General features: G+C 37.1%; 1 protein-coding gene across 1 annotated transcript; it reads left to right on the top strand.

The window, feature by feature from the left end:
- Positions 1 to 416: 416 nt before the first annotated feature.
- Positions 417 to 25,614, top strand: LOC104026541 (mucin-5AC). The gene is made up of 29 exons (XM_075712434.1): positions 417 to 489; positions 4,229 to 4,297; positions 5,232 to 5,297; positions 6,274 to 6,535; positions 6,943 to 7,057; positions 7,684 to 7,774; positions 8,592 to 8,701; positions 8,912 to 9,128; positions 10,072 to 10,197; positions 10,654 to 10,771; positions 11,565 to 11,703; positions 12,732 to 12,842; positions 13,417 to 13,486; positions 14,292 to 14,429; positions 14,514 to 14,678; positions 15,151 to 15,245; positions 16,041 to 16,167; positions 16,920 to 17,175; positions 18,567 to 18,619; positions 18,998 to 19,098; positions 19,937 to 20,088; positions 20,520 to 20,658; positions 20,746 to 20,859; positions 21,394 to 21,573; positions 22,857 to 23,096; positions 23,793 to 23,949; positions 24,220 to 24,348; positions 24,709 to 24,835; positions 25,545 to 25,614. The coding sequence occupies exons 1-29, from the start codon at positions 417 to 419 to the stop codon at positions 25,612 to 25,614; spliced, it is 3,810 nt and encodes a 1,269-aa protein (XP_075568549.1).
- The last annotated feature ends 1,394 nt before the right edge of the window (positions 25,615 to 27,008 follow it).

Genomic DNA, 27,008 nt, shown 5'->3' with positions numbered 1-27,008 from the left:
GCATCAGTTACAGTATTGAAAAACTTAGAATAGTTACTTGCATGTCATCTGCATAACTGTAAAGAAACACCAAATTACATTTGTTCCAGGACCTGTTATTTGTGGAGGAGGAGTTGTGTTTTACTTGCAAATGTGTTATGTTTCTCTGTTAAACTGAACCTTAACAAAATATACATAAGTGTGCGTATATACTTCTCCCAAAATGCAAATACCATTGGCCAGTTTCTGAGGAAGGAAGAGCATCCTCTATTTATCTGCTTATTTTGTAAAATCCCCCAAACTCCACCTTTCTAGACTCTGAATTAATCTGGGACTGATGCCAAAGTCACTTACTATATAAGACTGACAGAGCACAGGTGAACTACTCCTCCTGACCAACTTTAGACCAGACATCCTTGTGCCAGACTCCACTCAAGATGGGGTTTGGCAGGGGTATATGGGTACCAGAATGGGCTTTCCTTTTAGCAGTTTGCTGTATCCATCAGATAGGTAAGAAGTTCTGATTTTTATTGAGAAAAGAAAAAATACCGTGTTTAGATGTAGTAATATATTTTAAACTACTATACTCATTGTTTCACTTAACAGATGGTTGCATTTAAACAAGATTTCTTTATATCTTTTTTTTTAAATTTTCATTAAATACTTAATGTCTGTCTATTAACTGGACTCATTTAATTTAATATTGCCTCAAACTTCTACATATAACTACATTTGGAAGGTAGCCTTGAAGATCAAGTCAAAAAGAACCATTATTCATGTCTTAAAATGTCAGGTTTTCAGTATTGCCTATGCCTAACAAAAGCATTTTATTCCTGTTGCATTTTGTATTAGGATTGATTACGAATGTTATGGTTTTTACAAAATTTAAAACACCACATTTTCCAGTTGCTAGATCAGACTACTGGTCAATCTTTTGCAGTATCTTGTCACCTACCGGGAGCTAATACTGATTCCTCAAGATTTCTTGCAACTTCTTTTGCAAAAGAGACTGGAAGGAAATATTCATGTGGCGATGATTTTCAGTAACTAACTGTGCATTGATAATACCCTATGCAAAATATTTATATAAATTACTGATATTGAGTGTGAGCAGGACTGGTCATGACATCTATCTGACACATGCAATCCATAATTTTGTATGGTTTTTTTCTCCTGTCAATATTATATCCATCAGGGCTGGTCTTGGCGGTTTTTATTAGTAGGAGTAGCCATATTAAGTCAATGGGACTGCTCAAATTGAAATTACTTGCATGAGTACAAGCTTGCTAAATCAGTCCCATTCACATACAGTAATTACTGCCCTGTCAGCTAACATTTTTAAATCTTCGGATTGCCTATGTAAATTTATCTTGCATATCATTTTCAAAACATCGACAAGTGCAGATATAATTTTAGGCTACTTTATAGTTTGTGAAATAAACACTAAAACACTGGCAAGTTGATTTAAGCACAAAATACAACAGTCACTTAGAGTATAAGCTTATGTTTAGAGTTACGCCATGTCTGTCAAAAGAATCTTCAGCCATTCATTGAACAAGAAAGTTATTTGTACTGTGCAACACTAATCTGATAAATTGCTTTGAAAAATGAGTAGTGGTTAGACAAAGTGTCCAGCAAACTCCTCTTTATTTGGATCACACTCTGTGGAAAATATTTTCAGATGTCCTGAGTGACTAAAGAATATTGACTGGATCCTATGCCATCTCCACAAACATTCTGTGCCTGACTTTATCTTTTGGGTCAAATACTATTATAAATTGGTTGTAACAATAATTGCATATGTGGATTGGCAGCTGGATATAGACTTAGCAAGGTGCATCAAGAAATATTCTTAATAATTAGGTCAGTTCCCAAATTATCTTGACTATTCTTACAACTGAGAGACACTTATTTTTATAATGGTCAACAACATGGCATTATGCAATTGCTAAATAAACCAATGCAGCTAGAATTTCCTTGGGAATGACGTATTTGCTAAGTACACAAAAGCCCCTGCTGTTTCCTTGAGAAAAATTAACAGACCAAAGTACATGTATATACTACTTTGCTCTGTTACAAAGGTTCTCATGCTAGAGTAAACAAATGTTCTATGATTCTATGCCTGCTGAGATTCTAGATGTGTTGAGTGAGAGCGAATTCTGGCCTATTATTAAGACTTACAGAGGTATTTGTCTCACCTGATCGGTATCGGTTATAATCATATGAATGCATTTACCTAATGATATAATCTGTGATACTGAAAGACTAACAGGAAATGTTACTTCTTTGTACATCACTGGTGGTCACGCATAAAGTTAAATGAGAAAAGAATTAAAAGCTTAGGTCTGAAAGAAACTGCAGACACTGCAGCAACTTCTAGATATGGTGAGGCTGCCCAGAACCCTCTCCTCCAAAGCCAGCAGTCTCTTGGGGACCTCTTTGGGAGTGGGTGCTTGAATACCTTCAGACAGGCATCTTTCAGCTCTGGGATCAAGTACTCAATCTGCTTACATGGTGGGCACAGCCAGAAGTTACATTTGAAACATTTTTTTTTAAAAAAGGTGCTCCTGATCCAGTTATTTTTAAGGCAAAGGTAGTTGTCCAGCTTTCATGGAGGTATCTGGGCTGAGGTTATTAAGTGGAGGAAATGCTCAGCAAGGAATGTAAGCACCAAAGGGGACTGGGGTTTATGGCACACCCCCAACTTCAGCATTTCCCTCTTTTCCACCAGTGTGGCTCCCTGTTCAGTGAGATGGGTGTTATGGATCCAGTTCTGAGTCAGTGAACTCTTCCCACCTATTGTATAAAAAAAAAGGGGGCTTAACTTAAGACTAAATTACATAGACAGTTCCTCTTTGACTGAGAAATTCTCTGAATACCTAGAGTGCTCATTCACATAATCCTGATCTAGATTCAGAGATTAGTCATTTAATCACATAAATCCTTTGAGGATTTAGACTTGGCAGGTTATAGGTACACATTAGTCAACATGTTCCAAGCATGGTTATCACATGCTGACAGGATTCAGTCCTTCACGAAATAAAGTTGTAGCCATTTTTCTTTTACAGAAAATGCCTGCCATATTTACTTGTAAAAGACAAGTGCTTAGAGCACCAACCTAGGAGCTCAAGGTCTGTCTTTTTCCAGGCATGAAATTATTCAGGTGGATATTTTTCATCTCTCAAAAGTCTTTGCCAATACCTCCTCTCATATGGTATTGCTGGGCCATGCATGGAAAGGAATTAAAAACTTATGGAGTCATGATAGAGAGAAGGAGAACTCATCTGGAAGACAGTTCATTCAGTTGATCCAGTAATCATTTAAATGGAGGTACAAAAATAATCCTTGAAGCAAGGCACAAAAATAGGACAGTTGCGACGTAGCTGAGTGCCCTAATCATGTGGTCACATGACCATGGCCTATTTTTTCCTCCTCTGTCACTGTCCCACTGTTTTCAGCACCGTGTCTCAGCTTCAGGTGGGGTAGCAAGAACCCTTGGTCAAATAGACTTATAGTATGATGCTTAAGGTTTTCTGCAGAGAAGATGTGAGTTTGAACCATCTCAGAGTGAGAAGAGGGGTAGAACAGGAAACCTGGTTCTTTTGGTTACTTCTCCTGGGTTACTGCTCAGGCTACGGGCCCTAGTATTATCACTCAGAGGTACCTTCTTGCATCCAGCTGTAAAGCAAATCTAGATCCCTGATTAGGCTTTAGATTTGCTCCAGAAGAAAAGGCCCTATGCTTAGGCACTAAAGAAACTGATATATAAGTATCTGCAGCCATTACTGGATCAAGCCCTAAGCCTCTTGTTTCATTTATCCAGTTCTGTGCCTTTTCTTATTATTGCCTAGCTACTACACAGCAATTTTAATAAATGACTCTGTTACATTTTTGTGAATTCTTCCTGTAATTGTTTCACATATTAGAGAGATTTAGTGCAGCAGTGAAATAAGGGCTGTGATCCAGTCATTAGAATCCCCTGTAGTGAGTTTTAAGGGAAACAAAGAAAGCAGATATAAATGAACTCTTATTTGGATTTCATATTCTGTATTTGTCATTAAAAGTCTCCTTCTATAATTACATTTTACTTTTTTGGGGGGCCTGTTTCTTTTTTTCTGATGTGATAAAGGACTCTCCCCTTTGTCTTACAGAGATGTATCTGGGTCCTTTGATCCTATCTAAATACTTTGCTTTAAAAGTTCAGATATAGGACATTGTACTTAATATGCTTTTTACAATTTCTTCACAGGAGCCCAGACTGAAATCCAGCAGGAAATAGGAAGCAAATACACTGAGGTTGCTCAGCAGAAACAAAACAGTATGTTCAGTATGTTCATTTATACTGTGTATTTTGTATTTGTATTTATTTGCTGCATCTCTACTAAATAATAAAAATGCCTAAAAACTCTCCTTAGCATATCGCTGATAGTGTGAAACAAAGACAAATATGTATTAACAAGCCTCCCTCCATACAAGAATACCAATTACTAAACACACACAGTATGGTTATATTTGCATAATAATAGGTAACTAAGAAAACAGACGTGTGTTTGTAGAGGCTGTATGCATAAGTGCATGAATATGTATATATAAAATCAAAGTGGAATATATGTGCAGGTTGTTTGGTTCCTTGAAAACAAGGAAATGAGACCACTTTGGCAAGTGAGTGGCCGATGTTGTGAAATCAAGATGGCAACCCAACCTGATTGATTTTTACCATGTAATGATTTGTGATCATCCTGTACAACAGATTTGTGGTCATTTCTAAGGGTGTTCAGCCTCCTAAGAGAAAAATATTAAACAGAGAGCAAGGGGGATAATTAAAGTTTTTACTCTTTCCTTAGAAAGAGGAGGTGTAATGAGAAGGCAGCTATGCTTTTGTACCTGTAACAGGCTATTTTGGCACAGGTTAACACTTTGTATTGTTCAGTGTGTCTGAAGGACTCCAATATAGAGAGCTGTAAATTTCTGCTTTTCACAACCCAATACAGAGTTTCATAAAAGGGTCAAAATTAAAAAGTAGAAAATGCAGATCATAAATATTGAAAGGAATTTCTTATGATTTAACTATCCTGATTTTGAATTTTAGTACATGCTTTTAACCTGATCCATGGCCTGTGTAAAACAAAACAGGCTTAACATTGTTTCATTGGATCTGGCATATTAACTTTCTAGTCCTTTCTAGGTCAATTTTAGGTGCAAATTTTGGTATTGTTATACTAGTTTTTGTTTTCGTTCTTACTTTTTTCTAGCTTCTGCCACAGTTTCATCTAAGGTGAACATCATCCAGACAATGCTGACAAATCCAGTAATAACATGTAAGTTAAGGAAACAAAATGTATTCAATAAGTTTGTGTCATGGTTTAGCCCCTGTCGGCAACCAAGCAGCACACAGCCACTCACTCACCCTCCCCCTGCAATGGGATGGAGGAAAGAATTGGAAAGGTAAAAGTAGGAAAACTCATGCAAAATAATTGAAATAAAATAATAATAATACTAATAAAAATTGTTATGAAAAGGACAACAACGAGAGAGAGAAACAAAACCCAAGAAAAAAAAAAAAAACAAGTGGTGCAACCCCTCATCACATGCTGACTGATGCCCAGCCAGTCCCTGAGCAGCGATCACTGCCCCCCAGCCAACTCCCCCTAGTTTATATACTGAGCATGATGTCATATGGTGTGGAATAGCCCTTTGGTCAGTTTGGATCAACTATTCTGGCTGTGCCCCCTCCCAGTTTCTTGTGCACCAGGCAGAGCATGGGAAGCTGAAAAACCCTTGACTGGTGTAAGCGCTACTTAACAACAACTGAAACATCAGTGTGTTATCAACATTCTTCTCCTACTAAATCCAAAACACAGCACTATGCCAGCTACTAAGGAGAAAATTAACTCTACCCCAGCCAAAACCAGGACAGTTTAGAATTTTAGAGGATGTAGACAGAGCAATCTAATACAAATAGGGATAAGCACTGGTAAAGGAAGTTATTGATTATTAAGAGGAGAAAGAGGGTGAGTAAAAAACATAATATTGAACTGTTATCTTAGCTGAAATGTGGACAATTAATAAAGCTCTAGCTGAACACAACTATAACCATTTATAGGGGCATATGAGTAACAGATATGAGTGAAGAATGAATGTGCTTTATAATGGATAGATAGACAGAAAATAACAAATTAAGGTAGGCAGGTGGAAACTATTCAATGACAAAATGAAGCCTTGGACAAGTTGATTTGCACCATGTTAAGGCTGGGAATTTTAAGTCATTTTTTTACAGCTAGTTTTAATTCACAGCTTCCAATCCTGCTCACAATGGCCACGTGTGCAGCACATGGGGCAACTTCCACTTCAAGACCTTTGATGGAGACATATTCTCCTTCCCTGGGCTCTGTAATTATGTTTTTGCATCCCATTGCAACGCTCCCTATGAGGATTTCAACATCCAGATTAGGCGCATAGTGGTGGAAAATGCCCCAACAATCAACCGTATCACCATGAAACTTGAAGGTATAGCTGCTGAACTAACAAAGGATGTTGTCATGATCAACAGCAACAGGTAAGTTTATTCACAACATTTGTTTGGTAACCACAGACCTTTTTTTCTAACTTGCCAAGTGCTTTGTCTATTTGGGGGGAAAAATTATGTGTTCTTCAATATATCTGACAATTTTACCAACATAAATAATGAATAAGTTGTTATTGATTCCTTTCACAGTAAATCCATCCTTCCTTTAAATGTTACCTCAAAAATAAAATTTGGATGAAAAATCCTGAGAGGTTGGATCCAAATTCAGATCCATATTTAATGACACTGGACCATCTTATTTTTTTAATTGCTTTTCTTTCTACACAACTATATTATTTTAGAATCCCTACAGATGCTGGATACCACAAGCCATTTTTTTTCTCTTTATCAAACATCTGGATCAGAAAATACCTAGCACTCTTTCTGCCTTTTCCCAGAGTTCAACTACCTTACAGCCAATCTGGAATTACAATAGAAAAAAGCAGCATTTATGTGAAAGTTGCCAGCAAAGTGGGTATTGTGTTAATGTGGAATGAAGATGACAGTATCATGGTAAGAACTGGTCCTGGACCTGTCTACACCTTTAGAGACCTGAACTAAACTTTGATTAGGCCAGTCCCTATCTGTTTAGGGGGTTACTATTGCCTTCCCATCTCATACTGTTGAGCAATTCTTTCTTAATAAAGATAGTTTTGCATCCAGGTAGCCCTAAAGAAAATTACATGGATTTGCTTCTAGTGGATAGCAGACGTCTTCTTAAAATAGGGTGAAAAAATTGCTTTCATTATATCATTACCATATTGGCATTTTTATAGGGCCAACTTACCACTTCAATATAATTTTCTAGCAGAATTTCACTCTTAGGACTTCATTTTTGCTGTGGATTTGATTTTCTTTCTGAAAAATGAATAGAGAGAAAAAGGCTGAGAGCAATATAGATATTACAGTGAAAACTTAAGTCTGCATCAGTAGCATCAATAGTTTGGCCTCTGCATTTTAAATCAAATCCAAGCCAACTCTTCATTCTAGCCACCAGGTTTGAATTAAATTGCTAAATAAAATCACACAGATCTGATGAAAAATACATAGACGCAGCAGGTGCAGGTGCTTTCAGTAGTCTTGAATATATTTTAGAATGTTTATGCTATCTTCCATCAACTTACTGTCCATCATTTTAGCTGGAATTGAATGAGAAATATGCCAACCAGACGTGTGGACTTTGCGGGGACTTCAATGGCTATCCAATTTACAATGAGTTCTATTCAAACAGTAAGTTTTTAAAATAATAAAAATTGGTTTCTGGAGTCTCCAACATGTTAACTCTAACATCATCAGCATTCTTTTTTCCTATTCTGTTAAATGGTTTACCCAGAAGATATGATTCAATCTCTGTTGAAAAACTTGTAGTACAGAGATCAGATAATGTGATTTAATACTTTAAGTATCAATGTAGTACTGGTGCTAAAAACTGATTGCGTATTTCTTGTATGCCATGGTTTTATTTACCTAATCAGCTAACCCCATAAAAATGAGCCAGATTTTAACTAATAACATAAATAAATATAGAAATATATTCAATAAAACAAAAGGTAATTGTATTGTCTAGTCAGTACATTTATTGTTTTACCTGTCTTAAGATTGGTATATCCACATTTGCCTGCTGAATTGCATAATCTTAACAAGATCTTACCTCATCATTCTATCTATTCCCAGCTTGAGCTTTTTCCTAAACCTTGTCTCACAGCAGTCTCCATTGTCCAAATCCCTGTTTAGATTCTTTTCTCTCTTCCCTGGATGGGCTCAATATAATCTGAAAACAGTTTGTTATTTTTCTGGTAAAAATCTTAGTTTGCATCTAGATGTAATAGACTGAGAACTGTTTTCTAATGTTTACTTTTTCCAGGGTGCTGTGCAAGCTAAATTGAGACAGTGAGGTAGTGCTTCCTTTGGAAGGGATGATGATCAAATCTAAAGACTTAAGGGAACTAGCTGCCTTGGCCAGTCTTGAGCAGAATTCTTGAGAGAAAAAGATAACAGGCAGTTGCATTGAACAAAAAAACCCAGCCTTTAAATTTCTTTTGTACAGATATTAAGATGACAGCCTTGCAGTTTGGGAATATGCAGAAAATGGATGGGCCAACAGAACACTGTGAAGACTCCACTTCTACCCTGCCAGATAATTGCACTGATAATTTGGTAAGGATCTTTTGACTATACTTTTATTTTTCTTTCAGATTTATCTGTACCCTTCTACAGCTTCAGGTGAGTCAACAGGAAAAGCACTCAGGCAACAGCAACTTAAAGAGGGTTATAAGATTCTATCAAAGAATAATTATACAAAGTAACAATACCAAAAAATTGCTCCTTTCTTTTTTTTGGAAGTTGTTTAATTTTTTTTCTCCCAAGGATGACATATGCCAGAAAACATTGACCAGCTCTGCATTTGCAGAGTGTAATGACCTAGTTGATGTTAGAGAGTACGTTATGGCTTGCCAAGATGACTTGTGCCGCTCTGAAGAGTCTAAAAATGCCTCATGTATCTGTGACACCTTTGCTGAATACTCCCGGCAGTGTGCTCATGCTGGTGGGCATCCTCTGAACTGGAGAACCTCAAAACTGTGCCGTAAGTATCACTGGAGATAGCCTTACTTTATGCTCAGTAACAAACAAACAACAAGCTCTCAAATGATGCTGAGGATGCATGAGAAATTACAGGTCATTCAAGATTGTATTCTCCAGAGGGTTCTGATGTACAAGTTCCAGCATGAAGACTTCAGCAAAAGATCTAGGGGTTTTAATGCAAACTGGATTAAACACTCACATGGCTACTCTAACTGAGAGTTAAAATGTTATTTGACTAACTGGGACTGTAAAGGAAACAAATAAAGGAGAAAGAAGGAGAAAGAATGAGGCATACCTGCTTGCTTGTATTCCTGTTTCTCTCCTATCTCATGGTGGCTACGGTGTTTTTTACTCCCAGTTATTAACTTATTGGGTCTTCACAGGTGTTTGGCTGGTTAAGCACTTATTTATCTCCTCTTGCTTGGCAGTGAGGAGTTTGCACCACTGTAATCTTCATAGGGATTTGCACTGCATTATACACATCCTAGATTATGGGGTGTAGCTCTTGATACTGTCACCAACATTTGCTCCAAAAAACACCCCCATGAGGTACTATTTGCCTTTCCAATGGTATCAGAAAAATGCAAATATGCTAAAGCTTTAGGAACTTGTGTCTTATATTTCACTAGCAAAACAAGTGTTCATGAGAAGAGTGCCTTCAGTAAAAACACAGGCCTTGCTGACTTTGTGGGGTCAGTACCTTGCTGTCCCCAGAAATCCAGTTATTGAGCCAGTTCAGCACCAGACAGTCATGGAAAGCATATCTCAACTGTAAAATATGGATCTAGGTGTCTAAATTTGCAAATTTTGAGAGCTGGCAGTGGATCTGCAGTTTAGTGTGGTTTTACATCTAGCTGAAAAACTTAAATGAATATGAATATTTGCATATACAGTGAACTAGAAATACTTTTGACAGAAAAAAAATATCTCCTCTAAAATTTCAGCCAAGAAGTGTCCTTACAACATGCAGTACCAGGAGTGCAGCTCCCCCTGTGCTGACACGTGCACCAATCCTGAACGATCTCAGTTCTGTGAAGAGCACTGTATGGATGGTTGTTTCTGCCCCCCAGGCAAGTTCTTATGTACTCACATCTCTGATCTTGAAGAACACCAGCAGCTTACCTGCAGGATTTGGGCAGGTTCCATGGGGTTTAAGCCTCCTGTATTTGCATTTTTCACAGCTGCAAGTCACAGCTGAGAAAAAATATCTGAATTAGTTGCCAATACCTGTGCAATATTCAGAATGCAGGAAGGCAGAACAGCAAACAGATCAAGACCAGTCTCCCAACAAGCCACCTGTGCTACAATAAGTACCTCTTTCAAAGCAGGTGCAATCTAAGAATACAAAGGTTGATCCTTCACTGTGCAAATTGGCATAGTCCTACTGTCCTCAGCATAGGTATGTCCATTCATGACAGCTGCAGATCTGTCTCTAAGACAATATTTAGGATTTGTAACAAACAAAAATGGCGTATAGGAAATACCTCTCTAATTGATCAAGGTTTTGTCTTTTTTTTTTCATCTAGGGTCTGTATTTGATGACATCAACAATTCTGGCTGCATTCCCCATCAGCAGTGCTCCTGTGTTTACAATGGCAACACCTACGCTACAGGAACTTCTTTTACAGAGCAGTGCCATTCCTGGTAACCTTGCTACTTTTCTAAATTACTGTTTTATATTTAATGAATTTAATGTTTTTTTATATGCAATTGCATCACTGGTAATTGATATGTGTATTTAACTTACCACTGCAGTTCCAAAATATCCCTAAAGAACATTCTTTGTTTTATTTAGCAACAGCCTTAACTAGCTCAAGGTGATCAAAGCAAGGATTTACAATGTTTAGATTTCTCACCAGTCAATTAAAATGATTCCTCATTGGGTTTTTTGTTCAAACCTTTGGACTTCTCTAAGGGGAATGAAGTTGCAGTCATTTATGTATTTGCAAATATTTATTTTCTCTGGAGAAAGCAAGGGATGACACAATGCAAACATGATTTCACAATCATTAATCCTGTATCTGTGCACTACCACATCATCTTAGAAAACAGATATGCTCTGCATCAGGAGTAGACATGGGGTTACATTTCTGTTAGTTTCTGATACAATTGTGCAACAAAACAGAAGGGATTTTAATTTGTCATTGTGCTTTACGTTAGCTGCAAAAAACAAGTAATTACTCATCCAGTACCTGTTGCTGGAGAGTTCATTTGTTCAAAGAAGGAAAACAAATAAGCAAAGTGAATGCATGCCAGAATCATTCCTTTTACACATGTTCACAATGTTTTGGAAAGTCTTAAACCTAGATTTACTGTGTGTCAAACTACAGCTTGAAGGGAAAAACAGTAGCAGAACAGCTGAACCTAATGTCACTGTAATTCCTTTTACTTAGGACCACTGTTCCTGATTTCGCTAACTTCATTCTCTCTCTTCCAGTACCTGTAATGGAGGCCAGTGGAGTTGCCAAGACCTGTCATGCCCAGGAACATGTTCATTAGAGGGAGGCTCACACATTTCCACATATGATAAAAAACACTATGATCACCATGGAGACTGCACTTATGTCCTTTCTAAGGTGGGAATCAGATATTACTAGGTCATAAAGCCCTATGCATTTATAGAAAGAAAATGTTATCTCAATCAACACTTTTGAAACTTACCTCTTTTCACATACAGGCATTACATTGCCTCTCTCTTAGCCAGATGTTTACTAGAATGTATGCTGCCATTCAAATGACAATCATCAGTTAACTATTAGGATGTCATGCAACAGTATATGTTGTTCACTAGGGAATTTCCAGTTCTGTGATGTAATTGCTGGAGAGCATTGCCTTTTCTAAGAACTTGCTTAGTCTACATTTTTCAGTGTGATTAATGCAGCTTTCTTACTAATTGCATAAGTTTTGCCATGTTACTGTATTATATTGTATATAATGGTACAAGTCTGCAAAATTACACTAACAGTACTGAAAAAAAAAAAGAATTTATAAGAGTAATTTTTATTTAATTTCTGGGAAGTTCAAATACAGAAAATCAGTTCAAGTCAACTGATATATTTCATTTAGGTTTTGAACATTTTTAAACAGATTTAAAGATAAGTCAAAAGAAATAGAAAAATTAACAGTTAATTATAATAAAAATATTTAATTACAGCAATGTGCAAGTGAAATGTTTTGATCTTTTAGGGGCTTTTCCTGTTTGTTCTTTGCTTTCTTTTTTCACCATCTGCACAATTCAGTGAAAAAAGATGCTGTATGTTACTGTTCTCCTGAAAAATGTTTTATCTAGAAATTTTTGTCTAGCATTGATACCAGCTACAGAAAGATGAGAGATACTGTAGAATTGAATCAAACATTAGAAGTGGGCATGAATAAAAACTCCAAATATGGATATCATCAATAAAATGCAAAAACAGATTCTAATTCTCTCATTGCATCATTACAAAAGGCAAAACTGAATCTTAGGCCAAAGAAGGCCTGGGATTTGGGAGAGTCTGGATCTTCTCCAGAAACAGAAATATTTTTTCAGAGTTGAGAGAAAATTTTTCAGGGAAAGTTTCTGTAAATAGCCTTTTGTGAAATAACTCTTGGCACTTTTTTTCAGCACTGTAAAGATGAAACATTCACCATCCTGGTAGAACTACGCAAATGTGGCCTAACAGACACTGAGACATGCTTAAAGACAGTGACCCTCAACATGAATAAAGGACAAAATGTAAGAATGCAAAGTAAGCATGGGAAATGACTATTAAAAATATGGGGAGCAAAGAAGCTAGGCCTTAGTCAGGGAACTGCATTTCTCTCTCAAATGGTCAACATATGCGATAAGTACATGTTATTTTTAATCAAGTGAAAAGAAATTGATTTTGTTATGAAAATCAGATCAGCTGTAAATTTGGCTTTGTGGAATTTCATTAAGAAAAGCATTGTACTCACAAAGCAGATAAAAGTATTTTCTCTGCCAATTAGATGAAAAAACATGAGCTTTTAGGTTAGAAACTACAAGTACAACACTGAAGGATCTAATTCATCACAAAGATGTGTTCAAAGAAACCAAGATGATGTAATTCCCTAAGGAGCTGAGAAAGTCTCTTTAAAAATAACTCTTTTATGGCAGGGAAAATTAGTAAAGTGTACAAAGTGGAAAGAGAGAGGAGGTAAAATCACAAAAAGCTACCCTTTTTTATTTAATATCATTTTAATTAATATCACTGGAGTCATCACCATTATTACCCTTTGGACTACAGTTATCCTTCACACAGTTGCCTCTTCTTCCTCTTCCATATCAGCTCATCGAGGTGAAACCTGATGGCGGTGTGTTTGTGAACTCAGTCTACACCCAGCTGCCAATCTCAGCAGGTATTTTTTTCTCTAACAGTCCGTGAGCAATAAGCTTAGAACTTCAACACCACACCTGCTTATTTTCTTAAACTATGGAAGATAAAAAGACCGTGAGTTGTTCAGAACCTGCATGTTCACACCTTGGTTCTCTTTGGAATATTTCCTGAGTCACACAATTGCTTCTGTAGTAGAAGTAGGAAGTTTGGTGTCATGGGAGACAGTAAAAGCATAAGCAAGAGTTCAAACAGGAGCAAACAACATTTACACACTCCTGATTTGATCACTGTAAGGTTTACTTCCTTCTCACTGTGCGAAACTGAACACAGAAGACATCTGTCTACCTCTTTCTTTTTTTTTAACTTACCTCCCCTGTGCTTACACTTCCTCAGACAGAAATTTGATTTTTGCTCTGTCTCGATAACTAATGATTGTATGTGATATCTCTGACCTCCAGTTTCTTAGTTTCCCTCTCCAGCAGAGTGAGGGCTCCAATGTGTGCTGTACAAGCTTAGAAACAAAAATAGAAGTATTCTTTTTAACACTCAGTGTCACACAGTTTTTCCTTCTTATTCTCTTGGAAGGAGTAATCTTCAACTGCTTCATGTTGAGAGAGCAAATAAAGTTAACAACTTGGTAGCTACAAGCAAAGTCTGAACTGTAAATTTGGATTTATGTTTCTGATTCATTTTCATAAAGATTGGCTTTATTTCACCTCAGAATTTGCAACAATTGCAACAGAAATTCAAGAAGAATAGTACAATGATGCACTGTTTCCAACATTCAACCTAATTCAGAAAGTAATCATTCTGGTTTTCATCTGTAGGTAATGTCACTGTGTTCAGACCTTCATCATTCTTCATCATCATGCAGACAAACTTTGGCGTCCACCTTGAAATCCAAATCACACCCATCATGCAAGTGTTTGTGCGACTGGATCCTATTTTCAAAGACCAGACCTGTGGTAAGTGAATGAAATATAGGAACATCTTTCTTAAAGTCTTTTGTTTAGTATGAGCAGTATAAACTTTTCACTGCTTTTCAACAGGTCTCTGTGGAAATTTCAATAATATCCAGACTGATGACTTCAAGGCCATAAGTGGAATAATTGAAGGAACAGCAACAGCATTTGCTAATACGTGGAGAACTCAGGCTTCGTGCCCTAATATCCAGCGCAGTTTTGAGAACCCTTGTACACTCAGCATTGATAATGGTGCGTGCCTCTTAAAATTTTTTCTGGGTTTTTTTTGCTCATCCCTAAGGAAAACATCCATTGGGATACAAAGATAAGAGAATAAAGACTTTTATACTTGGTAAAAACATACATCTGAAATCTGAAACAAATATTCAAAATGAAAGCACTAGGGATAAGTAAGAGTCAGAGAAACACAACTGAAGGAAACTGTATGGCCACTGAAAACAGAGAGGGTGTCTAAGCTGATAACTTGGTGTCAGAGGAGTGAATTGCAGGGGTATCTTTGGAAATCTTTTATTCATCCTCTTCAGCAAGTCCTCTTCTTTGGTTTTAGGAACCTTAGCCCACAAGCTGAGTGAAAAAAAAAAGACAGGAGAAGGAGAGATTTGATGTAATTTCAGAACTGGCTTCATAGACCAAGACAGTGTGTTTTTGTGATTAATGAAATATGAAGAGTAATGTGCATTTGTATTGATTGTTCTCTTCACAGAAAAATATGCTCAGCATTGGTGTGGACTACTAACTGACAGCGAAGGACCTTTTGCTGATTGTCACTATGCAGTGAATCCCTCTGTTTACCACACGGTACTTTGTTTTTCCCTCTTTAAACAATAGAAATAGGATCATTACAACTATCTACCAGAAAAGGACTGTTCCAGACACGTCTCTTGTCTTACACAATGCCTGTATTTTCATTTCTGTACTGCAGCACTTCCTCCTTTCAACACGTATTTCTGTTTGTGTTGTAACATTACCTTATTTCAATTGTCAGTCTTGGCTTCAAGATCCTGACTTGCTTGCAAATGAAAAGGCAACTATTTACTCCTGGATGGATATACACATATAGTAGAAAGTGTATGTAAAGACATGTCAGATGCTTGTTTGAATATCAGTGAACTGTTGTCTCATCAGACTTGTATCTCATTAATAACTACTTGACATAGAAAGCTCATTAGCTAATTATCATCATTCTGCTATCAATGTGTGGCCAATCTTTCTTCTCACTATGAATCATCCAGGTACAGACACTGGTGAAATGACGTGTCTAGACTGCATGCTGTGAATAGAGCTTTGTATGCTATTGTGCAGCATATTTGTAAATAAGGTTCAGAGGAACAGGAAGCTGTTAAATGTATAACAGACTTTAAGGCCACTATTTCCCAATAATAACTGTAGACATCGACTGAATTTCCATTACCTTCATTCTCCCCTGCCAGGAAACTTAGACAAAGACTGGGAAGTGATAAAGCTATGTCAGTGTTGTCTATGAGTGAGCATATCTGAAGAAGGATTTGTGCATGAAACCAGAAAGATAACATTCATTTTTTTAGATAGACAATAGTGCCAGTGCTGAAAATTTATTTTTCTCTGCATTCTTAGAACTGCATGTTTGACACGTGTAACTGTGAAAATAGTGAGGACTGTCTGTGTGCAGCCTTATCTTCCTATGTGAGAGCTTGTGCTGCAAAAGGAATCCAGCTGCATGGATGGAGGACTGATGTCTGCTGTAAGTATTCTTAACTATCCCCTTCCCTAAGAATACACATCAATAAAAACTGCTGATCAGAGATTATTTTTTACTGTTTTCTAGACAAATATAGTAAGTGTTGAGGAAGGGATTTTGTTAAGTGCACTACTGGAAGTAATTCTCTGCTGTTCCCTTAGAATCAATCCATTGTTAGCAAGGGTGAATGCAAATAGATGGGAGACGTAGCTTGCTTAGGAAAGAGACTGCTGTTACAGAAGTGCCTCTACCTGTTTCTGTGCAACTTTGAGTTTCACTACAGCTTTATGTATCACAAGTTATTGTACAGAAAATGTAATATATTAGAATAACAGTACTAGTAATACTAACCAGAACACTTGCAAATGAAAGGTCTCTGAATCTGCATGCTGGGCTCCACTGATCGAGTAGATCTATTTTCAGCATACCAGGAGACATCCAGGGAGACATCTTGTCTCTTACTTCAAAAGGTTTAGAAGTCTTGGCAATGAATGGCAGTGCCAAATTGAGGTTTCTCTATGAAATTTCGTCTGAAAAAATATTTCCTTCTTCGCATACTTCACTTATTCCACATTTACAGTAGCTTTTCAGGTCTAACTCTGGAAGTATTCAGAAATACATTTACGTGAAAGATGCAACACAGGCAGAAGTGTACAGTATTGTTTACATGTTATTTCTGCTGCTTATGATTTCTTTTTTCCCACCAGAAATTCCCATCTGGGATTAACAAACCTATTCTATTTTCCTCTCTCAAGCAAAATACACCACCTCATGTCCCAAATCCCTAAGCTACAGCTATACCATCTCTTCCTGCCAACCTACTTGTCGGTCTCTGAGTGAGCCTGATGTCACATGCAACATTAAGTTTGTGCCAGTTGATGGCTGCACCTGCATAAATGGAACCTACATGGATGACAGTGGCAAATGTGTGCCTGCTAATGAGTGTCCCTGCTACTACAGAGGATCGCCCGTACCATTTGGAGAAGTTGTCCATGAAAATGGGCTTGTATGGTAAGTGAATCTTTTGCAAAACACTCAAGCAATAGTATACATATTTTCTCATTAAAATCTGCTACATTTAAACTGGTCTCACCCTGCCTTGGCTGAATTTCAATACAATGCTCTCTCAATTTTTTCAACTTTATTTTCAACTTTTAAGAATGGTACATATTCCCCTGAGCTGGCAGACAGGGACAGGGAGCAGAATAAAGCCTTTATAATCTAAGGGGAAATGGTTACTGACCTACTATACCACTTAGACACACACAAGTCTATGGGGCTGGATGCGATCCACCCAAGGGTACTGAGGGAGCTGGTGGAAGTGCTTACCAAGCCACTTTCAATCCTTTATCAGCACTCCTGGCTAAACGGGGAAGTCCCAGTTGACTGGAGGTTAGCTAATGTGACACCCATCTACACAAAGGACTGGAAGGAGGATCTAGGAAACTACAGGCCTGTCAGTCTGACTTCCTCTGCCGGGGAAGGTCATGGAGCAAATCATCCTGAGTGCCATCACGCAGCACGTACAGGACAACCAAGGGATCAGGCCCACTCAGCATGGGTTTATGAAAGGCAGGTCCTGCTTGGCTAACCTGATCTCCTTCTATGACAAGGTGACCCACTTAGTGGATGAGGGAAAGGCTGTGGATGTTGTTTACCTAGACTTTAGTAAAGCCTTTGCCACCGTCTCCCCCAGCATTCTCCTGGAGAAAGTGGTTGCTCATAGCTTGGATGGGCATACTCTTTGCTGGGTGAAAAACTGGCTGGATGGCCAGGCCCAAAGAGTTGTGGTGAATGGAGTTAAATCCAGTTGGTGGCCAGTCACAAGTGGTGTTCCCCAGGGCTCAGTATTGGGGACAGTTCTGTTTAATATCTTTATCAATGATCTGGATGAGGGAATGGAGTGCACCCTCAGTCAGTTTGCAGACGACAGCAAGCTGGGTGGGAGCGTTGATCTGCTGGTGGGCAGGAAGGCTCTACAGAGGGACCTGGACAGGCTGGATTGATGAGCCGAGGCCAATTGTATGAGGGTCAACAAGGCCAAGTGCCGGGTCCTGCACTTCGGTCACAAGAACCCCATGCAATGCTCCAGGCTTGGGGAAGTGTGGGTGGAAAGCTGCCCAGTGGGAAAGGACCCTGGGGGTGTCAGTCAACAGCTGGCTGAACATGAGCCAGAAGTGTGCCCAGGTGGCCAAGAAGGCAAGGCAAGATCTTATGAGAAAGCAAGTAACAAGCAGAGACATATACTAATTTCAACCTATGATTTTTCCTGTTAAGCAATAATGGATATCATATGAAAGCAGTGCTGGCAGTGGTATTGAGGGAAATTCTTCCCTGAGAATTTCAGTACATGGTTTGAGAAGAAAAGTATGTTAAAAAAAAAAATTTTGCCTCTCTTACAGTACTTGCATCCAGAGTAGACTGAATTGCATTGGAGCACCCAATCCCACTCCGGGTAAAAAAATAATATTCCTCTTTTTCTCTGTGCTAGGTTTTGGCCAGAAAGAAGTGATAGAATTGATCTTTCTTAATGGATTTTTAAATAATAGAAGTATTTATCATTTAGTTATAGTGCAACAGTTATCATAAAAGGCAGGAGTGAACCTAGATTAATGATAAATACTCTTTTTTGTAAGGATTTTTTTCTGAAATACTGTGGCTTTTTTTTTCTGGGAATTCAGTGCTCTGAAGTTGGTTACTTATTCAATCTGCTAAACAGGGACAGCAATACCTACTAACTGAAATACACAATTTCCAAAGAATTTCTAGATGGTTTTAATGGCTACAACCATGGGATAAACCCTGTGCCATTTCTTACTGCTCTCACTTCTAGTCTGTGAATCTCCCATGGTCTACTTCGACTGTAGAAACATAGCTGCAGGAACAACTGGAGCAGAATGTCAAAAAAGTTGCCAGACTCTGGATATGCAGTGTGTAAGTATGTCATGGCTGGATGAAAGAGTCCTTTCAGGTTTTGTCTGTGCCTTTGGTGCTGAAGTAATTGATCTGTCTGATCTACTCCAAATCTACAACACAGATAATTTGTTCTTGTAGCAAAAACCTAAAACCATGTTATGAAGCATTAACAATGGCACACTCAGACCAAAATATAATAACGTAACATAGAGTTTCATTCATAAGATTAGTGTCTACCTTTCTTCAGCTACTGAAGGTGACAGTAATTAGTAGTGAAAATATCTAGGGCTCTGACACACATTTCACTTCTTTATGAGAAAATTACTGGCTATAAACTGGCTAGGAGAAATCATTCTTTCTAATACCATGATGCAATTGTGAACTTCTTGCATCTAATTATATTACTCCACGTAAGTGCATGGTAGCCACATGCCATTTCATTAATAAGTACCATATGAGATAAACAGATTTTAATGTAACGTAACCAAACCGAAAAAAATATTTTCTTTTTAAATCTCCATTCAATCACAAATCACCCACTACAGGGTACAAGGCTTCTTCAGCTAACACAGATCAAGACTTAAGACTGATGTATTTCAAATTTCACTAGACTCCAGCAGAGTGATCAGGATTGGCATACATAAAACATTTATCTTTACCAGAAATATATATTCTATTAAGTCAATGGCTAATAACTTCCTTTTTGTTCCATTGTCCTATAAGTACTTTGTAGTCCTCTCCCATTTAGGCTGAGCATCAATAAGACCATATAAAGACATTTTATGGGAATTTAATCTTCCTTTTTCTGTTGTGATTATTTCATTCTGAAATTATATCTTCCTCTTGACTTTTCCAGTATAGCACACAATGTATATCTGGCTGCATGTGCCCAGCTGGGCTTGTGTTAGACAGGAATGGTGTTTGTATTTCTGAAGAGGAATGTCCATGTATTCACAATGAAGCCATGTATCAGCCTGGGGAGAAGATCAGTGTTGACTGTAACACCTGGTAAATATTTCCTTGGAAGTAGCATTCCTGGTTCCATCATTTGCCTTTCCAAAGATCTTAAATAGTAGAGCAGTGAGGAAAGATTTGGATTGCACATTTCATCAATTGATGGCTCTTTTAGTTTTGGATTAAAAAGCATGAGCAGGTTTCCTTCTGATGTAGGCAGATGGCCAAAGCACACAATGGGAGGAAATCTTTGGGACTACAGTGTTCATTAAGTATTATCCTATTTTGCAGTTAATACATTCAGAGTAGCAGAACAGAACTTTGCTTTAATTCTTTACATGAAAAATGTAAAAGACTATTTTAACTCCAGAATCAATGTAACATTTACCAGGGATGAGTTGCCAAAAAAATACTGAGTTGTTAGGATATGTCTACACAAAACAGTGAATTGTTTTACTATTAAAATGTTTTATTCTCATTCCCAGTATATGCAAGAATAGGAAGTGGGAATGCACTGAAGATCAATGTCTGGGCACTTGTGCTGTTTATGGAGATGGTCATTATAATACCTTTGATGACAAAAGGTTCAGCTTCAATGGAAACTGTGAATACACACTAGTCCAGGTACTGATAATTAGCAATAGTAAATGAGACATAACTTTGACTGTGCCTAGAAAAATAATATATTTTAAAATCTTATTCTCTACTCAGGACCACTGTGGGAAGAGCGGCACAGCCAATGGGACCTTCAGGGTTATCACTGAAAATATTCCCTGTGGCAACACTGGGACAACTTGCTCAAAATCTATCAAAGTTTTCTTAGAGGTAAGAAGGTTTTGTGTATAGACCAGTTTTATTCTGTATCTGTTTAGGGCTATGGGGAAGCCTGGATATCCATTGCTTTAAGGAAGTTGGAAAAATATTTTAAAGAGCAAATCAACTTGTAAATTAAGCTTAAATCAGATTCAAGTGAAATATTTGGTAGAGCTTCCCAGCTTTCTATGTTTTCCATTTCCCACCCTATCTTATATCACTCTTGGGCAAAATACAGATCTACAGGAAAATTGTCTTTAGCAGAAATTCAGCCTATCATGTCAGAAGATTATTTTATTCTGTGCAATGTGTAATTACTCCATGACTACCAAAATACCCTTTTTTGACCTATACCATTTAAAATACCTTTTTACCACACTTCCAGGAACCTGAGATTTGAATTATATAGTTTTGATTTATTGCATTTGGATTATTTGTTTTCATTATATAAACTATTCCTAGTACTCATAAAAACAGAAAAACATGTTCAAGAGCACAGCTGCAGCTATTGAGTTCATTTCTAATTACCTTTTCCTCCTGTTTCAGAGCTATGAACTGATACTTGGTGAGGAGCATGTCAGTGTCATAAAGAGAGGACAAAATGATGAGGTGCCATACACCGTCCGCTATATGGGCATGTACTTGGTAATTGAGACCACAAGCGGACTGATCCTCATGTGGGACAAGAAAACCAGCATCTTCATCAAGCTCAGCCCTGATTTTAAGGTGTGGAACTAGCAGTTAAATGGCAATTTACAGTCCAGATTTTGACTGGGTGTGAATTTTGTTGAGATCCTGCCAAGATCCCAAACAGGTGATGTCTCTAGCATTCCTGCAGTATATCCCATGTTGTTTTTCATTCTTCTGGTGCCTCAGGAAGCCAGGTCATCATTCTGCTGCTGTGCTGCACTCTGAAGGCGGCTTTCAGTGCCTATTTGGCCTGACAGAACTTGAGTTGGCAAAGCACTTTTTTGGATTTGACTTTGTTAAAGTTACCCACTGAATCTTGGTAAAGGTTATCAGACCATATTAAAAGTACATAGCTACATGTGTAGAAATCAATTGAGTGGTCTTGATCTTGAAAATAATCCATTGTTTGCAGTTCTCATTGACACACAGATCAAATTATCACACTTCAAGAACAAGTAAGTGAAATATTATGAATGAAAGACTCTTGTAAAATGCTACCATGTATTTTTCAAGCATATTTCTATACAGGTGACAAGGAAAATGCATTCCTGTTGTTATACTCCTTCTCCTAGCTTATGATACATAAGTACTACAAACTGTAGTAAATGCGGAATTTGCTATCTTATTGTATACCACAGTGACATTTCAATTAGGTATATAAATTAAGTGTAATTTAGAACTAGATATACAAATTTATTTTAGTATCATAGGTTCTTTTGCTGCCTCACCCACTGGTACTTTATAAAAACACTAGTAATATAGAAAGTATGCACCTTAGATTCATAGAGAAAGTATAGCATATATTGTAGCCTATCACAGTTTTACAGATCCATAAATTTAGAATGAAGCATAGTTCTGGATACGCAAGGAAAATGTCATTTCTTTTTATACCTGTGAGCAGTCATAACAGTGAAGACTCAATGAGTGGACTATGTGGCTGGACTGGTATTATTTAAGACAGCTTTCTAAGGCTGTTTTTTGTATGTACATCTATTGTATGAAACAAGGCTTAAATGAAAAGCTTAGTCAGCTAACTGTGAGTCCCCATTTCCATGTTAAAGACATATCTCAAAGACAGAAGGTTACAATGGCAAAGATGGTTTTATTGTTCAGATTTAAAAGAAGAAAAGTCAACAGAAATATCCTTCTAGCCTTAGTGGTCATGTTCTGTTGCTGAGGAAACAAAGGATGAAGATGCTCAGGAATGTTAGAATGGAATGGTACCATTCTAAGAGCTGAATTTCAAGTATTCTTTCAGTCTCAGATGTTGTTTGAAGTTTTCTCACATCCATTATTATTCTATTTACTTCCTTTTGCAGGGCCAGATCTGTGGTCTTTGTGGAAATTATGATGGCAACGGCATCAATGACTTTACTACAAGGAGTCAGTCTGTAGTAGAGAATGTCCTAGAGTTTGGAAACAGCTGGAAAGTATCTTCTACATGTCCTGATGCTTACAGCATAAAGGACCCATGTTCTACCAACGTTTATCGAAAGTCCTGGTCAGAGAAGCAGTGTAGCATCATCAACAGCAACGTCTTTGCTGCCTGTCACTCGCAGGTATTATCAGGGTAGAAGTTTACTGTGTGAAGACTAGGTCTATGTATTACTGAAGCTGCTATCCTCATACATTTTAACATGCACGCCTAATTCATTAGCATGTTTCACTTTGAATTGTGTCAGGAAAACTTCAGTATGAATCCCGCTCAATGGGACAGATCTATATTCCTTAGCTGTAAGAAAAAAAAAGAACAGTTAGTTCATAGGAAATATTGACCTATTACAAAAGAATAATAATTTCATAATTACTATGTATTTTCTTGTAGTGTGACTTGAATAAAAATTCTCATATACCATGTACAGAACACAAGCTCAATGAAATACTAACATAGTAATGAAGTATCAGCATAGCCTTTATCTGACACTAAGTACATACCAAAAAACGAAGGTAAATCTGTGCTCTTCCTATTACCTTAGTTCTTTCCACTATTAGTTGCCTAATATTGCTTGGGAACATGAATCTAATCTTCCACGAGGACACAAGTTTGGGTGTCTAAAAGTCTGTCAATACGTGATTTGGATGTATCATCTGGTATCACCTCTGGCGTTTAACGGTGTGTATAAACAAAAGGAAAAGAAATTACTGATGTAGGCCTTTCTTCTGAGGTATTACAATTTTAAGAAAATTATCCTAGTGAAGCTAAGAAAGCATTTAGAAGGCAGGATGTATAGTATTACATTTCTTTTTAATAACAGGTTGAACCAGCAAAATATTACCAAGCATGTGTGACAGATGCTTGTGCATGTGACACTGGAGGAGACTGTGACTGTTTTTGTACAGCAGTAGCTGCCTATGCTCAAGCATGTAGTGAAGTTGGTGTCTGCATAGCCTGGAGAACCCCATCAATCTGTCGTGAGTTTTATGCCATAAACATTTTTTCTGAGAGTGTAGTTAAATGTACAGTGCCTTGCTGATGTCCTTGAACACACGCTCTGGGTATCTTACATATGTGCATTGTAATCTCCCTGTGTAGACTTTTCGCACTAAGCTGTTTTGATGGTCACACAATTTCACCTATTCATTCACAGTTTTCAAGACTGTTCAACCAGCATTACAGGGATATGATGAACAGACATGAGTCAAAAAAAAGCTGAACATGTCCAAATTTCTGTTTCTCCTTAGCACTGTTCTGTGATTACTACAATCAAAACGGGGAATGTGAATGGCACTATAAGCCTTGTGGAGCCTCCTGTATGAAGACCTGTAGGAACCCAAGTGGAAAATGCCTCCATAACTTGCCAGGTTTAGAAGGTAAAAAGAACTGCAAGTACCTTTAAGTGGGTACATTTTATTATATTTATAATGGTCTTAAATGGAGTGTATTTCCCCCATCAGCTGCATTTGCACCATGCAATTCTCTTCAACATCACTGCATCCACATGAATGGAGGCAGAGTATGGAAACTGGAGTTAAAAACATCTCTAGGACTAAGTCCCTGTGGGTGGGCTTTGCTGATGCTAGTACTCTGCATCACTTCCTAGAATTATTGGAAAAAAAAACTAGTAAAAATTATGACTATTAAAAACAAGACCTGCAAACACATAAAACTTTTGCTAACTGTATCTCATTCTCACCTGTTCTACCTTCTCTGTGCCCTTTTCCTTCCTTCAGGCTGCTACCCTAACTGCCCACCAGATAAGCCATATTTTCACGAGGATCAGATGAAGTGCGTCAGTCTCTGTGACTGTTTTGATAATGAAGATGGAAAAATATATAGACGGGATGAATGTCATTTATGGTAAGACTTAACATACCAGCCTAATTGTGTACAAGGAAAAAAAAAATCAAAACAGCAATAGGAAACTGCATGTTTTTGTTACATGACAGGACTAGTTTATGCTGTGTAAAAATAATGCCTTATTATCTAAAGCCAGTTTTCTTACTACATTAGTAGTAAGAAGTTATTCTGTGATTTTATGTTCTGTTGAATTTGTTCCTGATTATGTTGTAAATCCTCAGCATAAAGGTACAACAAGAACAGTAAGTCCTTTATGGCCAGGCTTTCTCTATTTCCCATTCCTATGGCAAGAAAAATACTGTCCCAGGAGTATAGATATCTAATAGGTGTCTACTTCCAAGGATTTTGTTACGTTCTTACACTGCTCACAGTATTTAGACTCTTTCCCTTTTTAGCCTGCTTTTTAGTACAAAAACACTGCAAGTGCAAGGAAAGTGATAAGAAGGAAAGAAGGAAAGTCTTCCATAAGAATTCTACCTGTAGCTTTGCATAATACTTAGCTTCACTTCTGTTTATAAGTTTGGGATTAATATAAAGAAAGATTCTGGAAAACAATGGCAAAAAAAGAAGCCAACATGAACTGGACACTCAAGGAATAAACACAAATAAAGTGTCCTGTCTTTTGATGTTAGTGTCTGGCAGAAAGATGACTAATAAAATTACTTCATAATCAAAAAATATGTGGCTTTTTAATGTTTTTTTATTTCAGTGAATGCACATCAGAAGGTTTACAGTGCAAGTTTGATGATAAAGGTAAGACAGCTAAGAAGAATTATTAAGAAAATTAAATACTGGATATTATCTTTTCATAGATGCCTGACAATAAACTTCTTCTGAATTACAGCATGCTACTGCATTTATGAAGGGAACAGCTATAAATATGGCCAACTCATCTACACCACCACAGATGGAGTTGGATGGTGTTTCAGTGCAACATGCGATGTCAATGGAACAATAAACAGAAATATCTCTAAATGTGGTAGCTCTATAACAACCCAGCTCCCAGGTTCTACAAGTCAGCCCACAACTACTACTTCAGGTACGCATGAATACTCTTTAAAATAACTGAAAAATCTGTGGAAGGGACTGAAAATTGCCTGAAAGTGAGGGCCTTTTAATCAGTTAATGGCATATAATTTTACTTGAAACTCTTGACTTCTGCTGGAGCCACCAATTCATCTGGCAGCTTCAGTTGCTAAAGACAGCCATAATCAAGGATGTAGAAATAAGTACAGCATTTCTTACAAACTCAGTCTCCAGTTTCACCATGGTTTTTCCAGGGGAAAAAAAAAATAGAGCTTATTAATCATTGCACCCTGGAGAATCTCCTCATTTCCTTGCAAACAAAACCCGGCAGTTCTAGACCAACATCTGAACACACGAAAGACAATTACTGCCTTTTTTTAAATTACTGACCACATTAGTGCAAACTGAAGATAAGAAATCTAGTTTGAGGGAATGCTGAAATTATTTAAAAACATTCTTTGGAACCTGTCCTAATTATATTTAATAACTAAATGAACAGTTTCCTTCTACTCCTGCAGTTAACTCATTATAGTGACCATGTAATTCTGAGAAATTGTGAGAAATATTTCCACAAAATTATACAATACTACAGTAAGAACTAAATATTCAACTTTAAGTCTTCTATTAAGTAACATTCATATGAAGAAAGTGGTATATATTCCACATGGTTATCTTCATAATGGTAAGAATATGAAAAGAAATCTTATTAAAATAAGTAGAAAATACTTATTAGATTATATAATTCATATATATCATATATGTGTATTCTATATTGTAATGTATTATATATATAATACATATGTGTTAAATATATATTTTATGGTTTATATTTATAAATATATCACATGTTATAATATTAAAATAAGTAGAAAACTCATTAAACTGTACAAATATTTTAAAGCCTGGGTGGTTATGCAGTTAAGTGTAAATAAGTGCAGAGATAATACCAAGGAGACTAAAATCTCCTCTTGCTTATACCATAGCAATCATGAGATCGCATTATCCTATGTATTGACATTCCATACAGAGGATATCATATTGGTAATACTTAACTACAATTTTTTAATAAATGTCACAAAAAGTATGACTAGAAAAATAATACAGACGTGAGATCAAAACTTGCCTTAGAAATAAAATTCAAGATTGT

The sequence above is a fragment of the Pelecanus crispus genome, chromosome 6, assembly GCF_030463565.1.
Source record: "Pelecanus crispus isolate bPelCri1 chromosome 6, bPelCri1.pri, whole genome shotgun sequence".
NCBI lineage: Eukaryota > Metazoa > Chordata > Aves > Pelecaniformes > Pelecanidae > Pelecanus > Pelecanus crispus.
The sequence above is the reverse complement of the archived record's forward strand: the minus strand, read 5'-3'. Positions and strand labels throughout refer to the sequence as shown.